The sequence below is a fragment of the Acomys russatus genome, chromosome 6 (genome assembly GCF_903995435.1).
Source record: "Acomys russatus chromosome 6, mAcoRus1.1, whole genome shotgun sequence".
NCBI classification, from domain to species: Eukaryota; Metazoa; Chordata; class Mammalia; order Rodentia; family Muridae; genus Acomys; species Acomys russatus.
Genome location: NC_067142.1, coordinates 57,364,027 through 57,375,865, shown reverse-complemented (window position 1 = coordinate 57,375,865; position 11,839 = coordinate 57,364,027). Strand labels below are relative to the sequence as shown.

The 11,839-nt window shown below is 38.6% G+C and overlaps 1 protein-coding gene across 1 annotated transcript in view; it reads right to left on the bottom strand.

Moving 5' to 3' along the window:
* Positions 1–8,642: 8,642 nt before the first annotated feature.
* Rc3h1 (ring finger and CCCH-type domains 1) overlaps positions 8,643–11,839 on the bottom strand; it is a 69,716-nt gene continuing 66,519 nt past the window's right edge. The window contains exons 19-20 of the mRNA XM_051147673.1: positions 11,677–11,792; positions 8,643–9,454 (exon numbers count right to left, since the gene is read on the bottom strand). Coding sequence (XP_051003630.1) covers positions 9,304–9,454; positions 11,677–11,792 — 267 coding nt within the window. The 3' untranslated portion in view covers positions 8,643–9,303. The remainder of the gene's footprint in view (positions 9,455–11,676; positions 11,793–11,839) is intronic.

The following is an 11,839-nucleotide window of genomic DNA, read 5'->3' as shown; positions in this document are numbered from 1 at the left end:
TGGTTGTGAGCCACTATGTGGTTGCTGGGAATTGAGCTCAGGACCTTTGGAAGAGCAGTGTTCTTAACCTGAGCCATCTCCCCAGCCCCTAGTTACAATTCTGTAGTAACTCTGTTTACTGTTGTCATTATCTTACTGAGTCAAAGGCTCTCTATACATAGAGCTACAGCCCTGATTGGTCTTGAGGCTCACCTGCCCCTGCCTCCTAACTGCTGCGAATAAAGGTGTGTGCCACCATACCCAGCAAGATTAAGCTATTCAAAATCCCTGCACCAAGTTCCATAATTACAGCCTCCCCCTCTCTTCTCCCTCCTCCCTCCCTCTCTTGGTGGGATTTTCAAGACAGGGTTTCTCTGTGTAATAGTTCTGGCTGAATGTCCTGGAACTCTTTGTAGACCAGGCTAGCCACGAACTCACAGCGATCCACCTGCCTCGGCCTCCCCAGTGTGTGTGCCTTCCATTCTCTTAAGCATGTGGAATAATTTAGTACTTGATAAATTCACTCTAGCCTTGCCTGGAATTATGTAATATAAGTTGGCTCTGGGGTGCTTGGTTTATGGGTATGTGTGGCCATCTCCAGCCTGACTACTTTTGTGGGAGTGAAACACGGTCTGTGTAGCCTTGGCTGCCCTGAAACTTGCTATGTAGAGCAGGCTGGATTTTGAGCTCACATAAGTCCATTTGCCTCTGCCTCCAAGTACTAGGATTAAAAGTGTGTGACATCATGCCTAGTCTATTTCTTAAATGTTAGATGATCAAAGCAATAAAGAGGGTAGTAGGCATTTTAAAATACCCATACAGGTTGGAAAGTATGATTTAACTACTTGCTCACTGGGATAAGACATTTATGTACACATAACAAATTCAAGTTAGTCCACGTAAGTTTCAGCTTACCAGGTCAGTTAGTTCCTTCCTGCTTGTATTATAAGCAGGGCAGGCCTAGTTGAAGTGGCAGACAGATGTGGTTTTAAAAAAGAGATTTTGGGATTTCCTCTCTAGATTTCATCATTTTTTCAAGGGTGGCTACAGCACTTATACCTCACACTTTCTGATCTCCCTTTATTATGGCTCCTTCTGTTGAGGTCGGTGGTCTGTATATTTAATAAGTGTTGACAGGTGTTATCACCCTCTGCTGGTGCTGCCTAATTTTCATTGGAAAGTATTTTAAAGTAAATTCCAACCAAGACTAATTACAGATATACATGAATACAAATGAATTCATGAAACCATGAATATACATTTAAAAAAAATCCTTGAAGAAACATTGTCATATGTAATTGTGTTGTTATTGTCAGCCAAACATCTCCTCAGCCTCACATCTAACATGTAATCAAACATTCCTAACTGTATGTCACTGTCATAACCTGTTATGTTTCATTTAATGCCCTGACATGTAGATGTGTTTGCATGTACATGTGTGTACCTGAGAACAGAAAGCAGTGTTGGCTCCCTGGAACAAGAGCTATAGGTAGTTCAAGGTGTCTGATGTGGGTGCTAGGAACTAAACTCCAGTCCTCTTGAAAAGCAGCTGGGACTTTCAACTTCTCAGCCATCTCCCCCAGCCAGTCACCTCCCTTCATGTCACTAAACTGTTAACTAATGCATAAGAAGCAATATGAACTTACTTTCAATAGTTTGGACTGACTCAGAGTCAGTTGGTAAATAAGCAGACAAGTATTTTGTCTGAGGAAGGAGGACCATTTTGCTTGGTCAGAAAAAATGTTCTTGGCTTGATGAAAAGTCATAAAATCAAGCTGTGTCTGGTCACTGAATAGGCCCAGCAGTCTCAGAACCAGCCCTCTCCCTGACCTGCAGCATACTCAAGTTAGAGAAAATGGATGACTTCCTGTGTGCTTAGTTGCACAAATTAGCTTCTTAAAGTTTTTATCAACAACCCCAAGACGATGAGATGGTAGACTCATTTACGAGAAAAAGAGTACACATTGTTCCTCCTCGTTAATTTATCATTTAATATAAATGCTGACAGAAAGCAGATAAAGACCTTGTAGACACTTTCATATATTTACAATCCAAAAGGTGAATCACCTCCTTCTATTTGTTAAAATGAATCCTTTTATCTGCAACTCACAAGGGCCTTAAATCCTAATTAGGAGCAACAAGAGGCTGAGTCAGTTTCCAAGGTAATCAAGGAAATAGCATTTTAACAAAATGTGGCATCTTTAATATAAACAACATGCACACAAATAATACAAAATTGAGAGAAGGCCTTAATCTTCTCAAGAATGCGCAACAAGTGAAACATGTACTCATTCAGATCGAGAGCTCTGTAGCCCTAAACACATCCCTATTTTTTTCCACCTAATTTGTTTTGAAGACTGTTTAAAAAGTGGAAATATTAAACAGATTAAACAAGGGAATTAACATTCAAGCAATATTCTTTTTTTTCTTCTACAAAAAGAACTTTCAGAAGATAATGCCTCCAAATAAAATCTCACCTTTGGAAATCTCACTATGGAATTAGTCACAGGCTGGTGAACTCCAACCCACTATCTGTTCTCAATTGGAAACATTTGGAAAATGTAAAATTTCACAAAATTCACTAATTTAAAAGTCAGCTGTTACTTTAGGCTCAATAAAAAAAATCTGTGCAGGTGGGTAGAGAAACGCGCGCACGCACGCGCACACACACACACCACCCTCTCCTCCAAAAAGGGAGCTGAGCTGAGGCTATGGAAAAAAAAAAATCCAGGAATGTAGGAAAACCGTTTAAAATAGTATTTTTTGTAGCACTGATTCTGAGAAGGGAATTCACACTATTCAAAACTGCAATTTCATAAAGCCATCTCTATTCTGACTCAAATCTCATGGGCTCCTTCATTGGCTTAGATTACACTTGTTAAGTATACCTCTGCAGGGCACAATCACATACAATCAATACGATTGGTAATTACACAAGCTCTATCCCAAGCAAGTATGAATCAATGTTAAAGTTATTTTTTAAAAACAAAACCAAAAAACTAAGTAAAATCCACCCAAAAAGGTGATAATGACTGCAGAATGTCTCAGGAGACTAGTATGAGCCAAGAGACCAAGTGATCATAGTCAGGGAAGGGTGGCAGGGGGGTAAAGGGGGAAAAGACCACACACAAAGAGGAACCTCACAACTGGAAAATGTTTAGGTGGATGAAAGGGTTGTTCATAACCTTGGTTCACTTTCTGCATTACTCCTGGAAAGTCACAGATTCATTACAAAGATAGGACCAGTGAATGGTATGTGTGTGTGTTTCCTTTCAAGTTCTTTCAAATCCAGAAAGTGGGAAGACAAAAGGATGAAAGAGAGGATAAGTGAAAAGTTAGGTAAAACAAAACATATTGGGGTGGGGGAATCTCCTAGGACTTAACTAAACTGGGAATGTGGAGTTGAAAAGCAAAAGTTTTTAAAGGCCTGTAAATAGAGATATAAAATGTTACGGGGTGGTTAGGATATTACTGTGAAATGCCAGCCAGCCAACCAACAGAAGCAGGCTATACCAATAAGTTATAAAAATAACAATTTTTAAAAGGAGACCAAAACCAAACAAAGCAAACAGACCATTATCCACCCAGTATTTGTTTGCATTGTTTCTTGACCTTTTAAGCACTCACTGGAGCTGGGGCCACCTGAAAGTTTCCAGTTATAAGATGACTCTGAGTGTACAACCTAACATGGGAGCCAAAGACTTGTGAGCTCTGTCTACTTAGCATTAAAAGACAAAACACACAGAACCAAACGAGTCTTCAATTAAAAAAAAAAAAGTCCTTTTATCTAATATATAACATACATCAGGGTAACAAACTCCACAGGATTTCGTTTTTCTAAATACACATTTTTCTGACACAGTACTGTCTTAAGGTTTAAATTTTCCACCTTGGGTTACAATGCCTTAGTTTCTTGTAAAATGAAGGTTAAATTCTGAGAAATTCAGTGTTTGTCTGAAATCCAGAGGCTCTAAGAACAATTCCAGTGCTAAGGGAAGTCCCCTTGATCACAGTGGGATTCCAAGGGCTCTTTACCCACATTATTCAGTGTAGCATTGAAAAACCTACCTACTGAGAACACTTATTAGAATGTGTCACTTACTCCTGGGGTGGCGGTTTCCTATTCTTTATTAGTGAAACTAGTATTTCTAATCAATTAGAATCTGTTACTTATGAAAACACCATTAGCAATTACAGAAATAGAATCTTAAAATTTCAAATTTTGACAGAACAAAACAGAACCAGCTCTTCTTGAAGTGACTCAGAAAAGCTGACTGAGAACATTAAAAAAAACAAAAAAACAACTGTTAACACAATTTACCAAAACCTCCCAGGAAGTCATTTCAGCAGGAAATTTTAAAAAGCTGAGCTGAAAAAAATAAATATAAAAGCCATAGATGTCCAAGGTAGACACGGATGTGCTTCTGCAAAACAAGCATGCAGGTAAAGTATCTGACAGTAGTAGACTGCTTGTTGTGTTCAGCTCTACGGTGGAGAGTAAACAGTCTCAGTGAAATTGAATTCTGTTTTCAGGAGATGAGATCCCTTTGCAACACTACAAGCATGTATAAAAAATTACAATCTTAACACACTCGAACCTTTCAGAGGGGCAAGAGTGTAATAGTGTAATACTGCAGTTAATTTGCAAGGTCATTAATTCCTCCTGAAAATTAATTAGGCCATATCTTTTAATAAATTATGGATAGTTTTTACACAAAGATTTTACATATTGAACTCTTGATTTTTTAAAAGCCCAAATGGAGAACATGGTGAAATTTCATTCTATCACTATTTGTACATATAAATAATAGCACATGAATCCCATTTAGTGAAAACAAGCTGTCCCTGAACATAAGCTAAGCAGGTACTAACTACTGTTAGTTATTTCTCACAAGCCTTGAGGCTCAGGTGGAATCCCCAGCCCCATGACTTTACCATAGTGAAAGTACATTGTCCTGTAGGCACAAGTGAGAGTACAGAGACACAGAAGATACTATTACATCAACACAACTCCCAACTGAAGAGTGAATTGCTGAAACAAATATTGTCAAGGATGATACTTACTGGTTAGGAAAAACTGATAAATTTCCGTTACTTTTAACATTTTATAAGGCCAGCTAACCTTAACAGTTAACTTTAGACATCTACAGAGTACAGTCAACTTACAAATACTACCAGGTTTCATAATCAAATTGGCTATTTCCCCTAAAACCAAAACAGAGTAAAGCACAAGTCTTTGGCGCTCCTTAAAGAAATAGCAGGTTATCATTCCTTACCAGACCTTTGCTTGCCTGCCAGTAGGGCAAATACCACATCTGTGCATCACTGAGTAATAACGCCATTAGAAAAGGCAACTTCACAGAAGTCATTGGCTAAGCAAATTCATTTGAATGCTCTGTTTAGAGGCAGCAAACTGTCACTGTTACAGATTGGGTAAGTCAAGGGGAAACTGCAAAATGGCAAGGGGTAAGGAAGGAAAGAAAAAGGACAATTATGGGAAACTTAGGAACTAAATTTCAAGCTCCCATACTAAATGAAGCTCACGGGAGTCTGATGGGACTGTGTATCCAAGTAGCAAGTGAGAACTGTATCAATCTTCTCTCTTTAGGCAAAATAATAAATACATGGGAGAAAAAAAAAAAAAAAAAAAAAAAAGAGGGAAGGAAGATGAGAGAAGGGAATGGCCCACATTAATGCCGTACCAAACAAGTTCTTATACATTCTGAGTAGTTCAATATTTATAATTATTAATAATAGTGTCTCGTCATTTGAACATTACTACTAGAAACCTATGCTACAAGTTCTGTTTAATTAGAAAAGTGGTAAGGAATGGCTCTTTGGTCACATCAGACTCGAAGTTATCTGGGAGAGGGTAGCTATTAGATTTATTTTGTGACTATGAAATAGTTCTGAGTTCTTTCATCATTTCCAGAGGCTCACTGAAAACAGAATGAGCCAAAGTGCTTTTATATTCACTACAGTAGCATACTGGCTTTGTTTCTTAACAAGTGTGAACAGAATGCTCCTTAGCCCTTCCAGAATTGTCTGTGTTCGTCTGAGATGATCCTCAGTCTTGAATACAGTAAAAAGCAAACAGTCATCTTCAGAAGAAAACACTGAAGTGAAAAACATCCACAGTGCTGAGGATGCTGAGTGTGGCAGCGTATGCCTGAAATTCCAGCGCTCAGGAGGCTGAAGCATACGGATCATAAGGTCAGAACCAGTTTGGGCTCCGTGGTTAAGACTCTCTCTTCAAGGGGCGTAGTGGTGGCGGCAGTGGTGCAAAACCTCTACTTCCAATTTGATGGGCTTCTTTTTTAATGTCTCTAAAGACACATAAAAATCAATGCTTTTCAGATTTTGACAAAAACAGCAGCTAGAGTCACGAAATTACGCCTCCATTCATTGTTGCCTCATAACACAGCTTGTTATAGGAAGGAAAAAAAATTAACCCTCAAAGTTGTGGGGAGTTTTATTGAATCCCTAAACCTGCCAGTGGGCAAAAACAAACAAATAACACCCGCCCCAACACACACAAAACACACCTAAGAAACGATAAGGGAAAATGACTAAATAGCAAATAGCAAAATTGTAGGCACATCATCTTCCACTTTCTACCCAACCCAGATTGACTATAGAGACTGGGGCTTGGGGAACTCATGCTACCATTTAAGAGACTAACTTTCTCCCTAAATAAAAATACATCTAAAAGGATACTAGTGCACTGCAGCAGAGTGTGCCTTTTGGGTATTTCACACACACACCACAATGGAAATTTACTTTTATTCTGAAGTCCAACAAAACTAATATGCAGAATTCTTTTCTCCTAGTCATTCCAGTTTCCAAAATAAACCATCTGCTTCTAAGACTCAGGAATTATCTGACATGTCCAAAGGAGATAAGATCTGACCAAATCTGTCTACTGAAGGCAAGAGGCCAATAATGTGGCATTTTATAGATGTACAGAAAAATAAAAAGCCTGTCAGACATAACATTTCTTTCCTTCTCTCAATAAATAATGAGTAAAGTATAAATGTAAAAGACATTTTATCTTTAAAAAAAAAAAAAGGCCAAAAAAAAAAAAAAAAAAAAAAAAAAAGCAAATGTACAAATATTTAAAATTAAAAGGAAAATGTATGCATCAACTGAGAAATGCCTCACCGTCATTTGGTGCCTCTACCTCCCAATCAGTCATTTTATTGCAACAGCTGCGCTCATGCGAAGAAATCTTTAAAACATACCCAATATATATACAGATATAACCATGTATATATGTATATATATAATATATATATAAATTTTCATTTAAATAAAAAAGAAAGCTCGAATCCCAAGCCAATATGTGTATATCAAATCCTTGACCAGCCAGGTCTGTAGGGCATAATCAAATTCAATGTGAAATAGTATATAAACACGGTGCCTTGACTGGGCAAATTAAATAATCGCTACTCAAATGAGTGTTCTGTTTGGATTTCCTACTGGTAGGCAATGGCAGGACTATTGTTCCCTTCCCACCCCCACCCACTTGTTTCAACTAACAGTATGAAATGGACACAGAGCTTAGACTGAGGTGGCTCTGACCTCAGCAGGAGTTAACGAATATAAGAAATAAGAAAAATACAAACTTTTGCTTTTACCCAACCAAAGCAATGCAGTAACTTATTACATAACCAGTGCTTTCTTATTTAGTAGTATTACCTAGAAAGGGAAACTGGCGTCAGGCAGTTAGAGGGATGGAGTGATTCTATGAAATAGCCCACTAAACTCATTTTACAGGGTCTGAGTAAAGCAAGCATACAGTGGTGGTATTAGAATATGTGCAGCAGAACTAAATAAAAATCCTGCCTTACTCTTCAACGTTTCATAAACGTTTTTATAAATGTTTTTAATGTCAGAAAGCCAAGTCTAAGAAAACTCACTTCAAGTTATTTATAGCTATGCTAGTAATTCTGCAAAGCAACAAGTAGTCAATGCAGAAACTATCCTGAAGACTCAGGCAGTTTCTATCTGCCAAATCTCTCTTATGCTTTTGAAAGGAAAATAAAAATTCAGTTGAAATAATGTGGCCCTGTTTACTGAAGTTCATAGCAAGTGCTAAGTTTTTATTTAAACATTTTATTTTCTGTATGTGTTTTTCCTGTGTGTATGCACATGCTCACATGTGTGCCTGGTGTCCACAAGGGTCAGAAGAGGATATCAGATCATTTGGGAGTGGAGTTACCAGTGCCTGTGACCCTTCTTGTGGGGTCCCATGGGACGGCAGCCAGTGCTCTTTTGCTAAGCCACCCCTCCAAGTTTTAGAACATGGCTCATTGTCCTGATTTTTCCATTCTAGAGTTTCAAGAGAAGTTTAATTTGTTAGCACAGCTCCAATTTTCCAACATGAGCTCAATACAGGAGAACAGGAATTATCTATTTTCACTATTAAGTTGAAATTTTTTTTTTTTTAAATTCTGGTTTTTTCCTGCCTCAACATCTTGAGTTCCTGGGATTACAGAAATGAGACATTATGTCCAGTTTAGAGTTCATGCTTAAAGTAATCTTCATTTAAATCTAATTAAACACTAAACACTAAGTAGGCTTTCAGATTTTATGGAGAGAATGCAAGGAATCCTTCACATGGAAATGTGTAGCTCAAACACATCTCAAACACAAAACTTGTAGACATCTCTAAAAGTTGAAACTAAAACCCTACCCTACTCAAGTATGTTTTACTATTGTAAGAAAAAAGTATCTACCCACGAAGCCAGTGATCCAGAGACAGGGTGGGTGTGGGCAGGGTTAAATACTAGATCTAATAAAATCAGTTCGCTGCACAGTTTCTAATAACCCAATCTATTACCACAGAATTCTTGAAAATGGTGCTTTTTGTCTATTTTAGTTTTCAGTTGTGAGAGTTGGAAAGGACTGGGAGAAAGGAATTATACACTGGGTATGTAATAATACCAAAATACAAGGAAAACCTACTTCATTAAGATCATACAATTAATCAAACAGAGTGTATATATAATATCTTCTTTTTTTTTAAAGCCCTGGATCCAAGGCGTCCAAAGTTATTAAAATAAAGTTCATTCACAGAACAAAAACAAATTTAATCTGAATTGCTTGCAGATACTGCTAATTTTCTTTTTCTTTAAATTAAAAAATGCATTAATGTGAACTATGTGCAGGTTTGTTTAGTAGTGGTATTTGTGCACATTGCCTCCGCTGCTTTTCCTGAATTTCACTGACCGCTCAGAGAAAAAGTTTGGAAGTTATCCGCACTTCTGTCCCTACGCCCCACGAACTGATTAAGAGCAGAAGGTTGAAGCAGGCGCCCATATTCTAGGGAGCAGAACTGGAGGTAACTCCTGATCTCTGGGAATCACTGCTGTCTCCTCCTCCCTCAGGGTCTTCTGACAGGTTGATAGAGCTGGTCTTGTTTGATAGGAGGCTGAGATTCTCTTGTGTCAAAGCTGATCCATTTGGTACATCACTGTTAATTACATGAAAAACAGTTGGGAATTTTAAAAGGAGAAAAGCAATTACCCTGAATAAAATCCAATCCACAGGACATATCATTTAGGACTGTAGAAAATGTAAACCAGGAGTGGTGGTACATGTCTTCAGTCCAAACAGGAGCACAGACAGGTTCATCTCTATCAACTTCAGGCTAGTTTGGGCCCAGGCCAACTAAGGCTACATACACAATGAGGTTCTACCTCAAGCAACCGAAACAAAAGACAACTATATAAATAGCTTCCAAATTTTGATGGTAACTCCTCATCCACATTGTAGCATATGGATGATAAACTGAAACTGACAAGCTTTTTGTTCTATATGTGCAGGTTTTGTCAGAACACAAGCTGAGGACTGAGTTAAGAGTTACGGCAAACAGGCATGGTAATGCCCAGCACTTGGGAGGCAGGGGTAGGTAATGAAGCCCCCACCCCACAGCCCCCAACATTCCGTACCTTACAATATTTGCTGCCTGGAATTTAAGAAAACGTGCTAACCTCCAATTCACCAAACTTACTTGTATGGGAATTTATTTTGAACCCAGGCCAGCATATAGATTTAAAATAGCCAAAAGCCAGGAAGATAGCAACAGGACAATTAGAAATTCTTTTTGTTTATTTTGATTTGTTGTTGTTGTTGAGACAGGGTCTTTCTAGGTAGCCCTGGCTATCCTGGAACTCACAATGTAGACCAGGCTGGCCTCAAACTCACATAGTGAGTGCTAGGATTAAAGGCATGTACCACCATGTCCAGCTACATTATAGATTCTTGTTATAGGTAGTGAGGAGGTCAACATAGGACTGTGCATTCAAATGCCTAGAAGATGTCAAAGAAAATAAATAAGGATACATATGTGAATCAACTATCATAAATGGGAGAGATCAAATAAAACTGTGGTTGGGGATGCCCTGGAAGATGGTCTACTCCTACCCTGTCTCAAAAGACCAACAAAAATCCCAGTCTAACGCCACAACACTAAGCTTGGCTAAATGCTAAATCCATTAAAAAGACAGACAGGCAGCCTATCAATGATGGGAGGTGGAAATACAGATGTTTTAAAAAGTTCATATCTGAGCTGGGTGTGGTGGCGCATGCCTTTAATCCCAGCACTCGGGAGGCTGTGAGTTAGAGGCCAGCCTGGTCTACAAAGCGAGTCCAGGACAGCCAAGGCTACACAGAGAGACCCTGTCTTGAAAAACCAAAAAACCAAAACTATAAAAACAAACAACAAAAAAACCAAGTTCAGATCTAGCCATGCGTGGTGGTGCACTCCTTTAATCCCAGCACTTGGGAGGCAGAAGCAGGCAGATCTCTGTGAGTTCAAGGCCACCCTTATCTATAAATTGAGTCCAGAAAAGCCAGGGCTCTGTTACATAGAGAAACCCTGTCTTGGAAAACAAAACAAACAAACAAAAAGTTCATATCACCCATGGAGTATGTGTTGTAATAAGAACTAAAATGGGGGAGGAGGAGACGAGGAGACCCTGGAATACAGCTTAGGGGTAAAACACATGCTCAGTACTTGTCTGAGCTTAGTACCCAGCATGAAAACAATAGAACACGATGGGGGATGGGCAGGCTTGTAATCATTTATTAAATTTTGTTTTTTACAGTGAGCACTTATTCTGTTTTATATAAGCATAAGGCTACATTTAAAGCAAGGAAAAGGAAACGTAACCGGGAATATATTTGTTAGGAATTAATTGGACCCTGGTTAAGTGCTAACGTGTGTGTGTGTGTGTGTGTGTGTGTGTGTGTGCGCGCGCGCGCGCGCGCGCATATATAGGTTTTGATATAGCATCACTTTGTAGGCCAGACTGGACTCAAATTCATATCTTCTTACCTCATCCTCTCCAGTGCCCATAGCTATATCCCACTCCAACTCCTGAGGTAAATTTTATAACTGCAAGATTTAGTAAAAACATATTATTTTCCCTGCTGAGCAGTGGTGGTGAATACCTTGAGTTCAAGGCCAGCCTGGCCTATAGAGCAAGTTCCAGAACAACAGCCAGAGCTACACAGAGAAACCATGTCTCAAAATATCAGTGTATATATTCATATTCTTTTCTCTTTGTAGAAAAAAATTATTTTCTTTAAATCAAAACATATTCATAAAATTAATTTGGGTACGGTCAGATACTATAATTATTTCTCTTTCTCATGTGGTTATTAGGACTATAAAACTGTCCCATTCCTTACCTGAATGTCAATGTAAGGTCTTCGGCTGGGACCTTGTTTTGTGGCTCTGGCTGTCCATTCTCTGCTTGCTTACTTGTACCCAGTTTGCTTTTCATGTCCATAGAACACTGGTTCTCCTTTAAATAAAGAGGAAATAAAGTCCGTAATCTGTGGTGTGACAGGC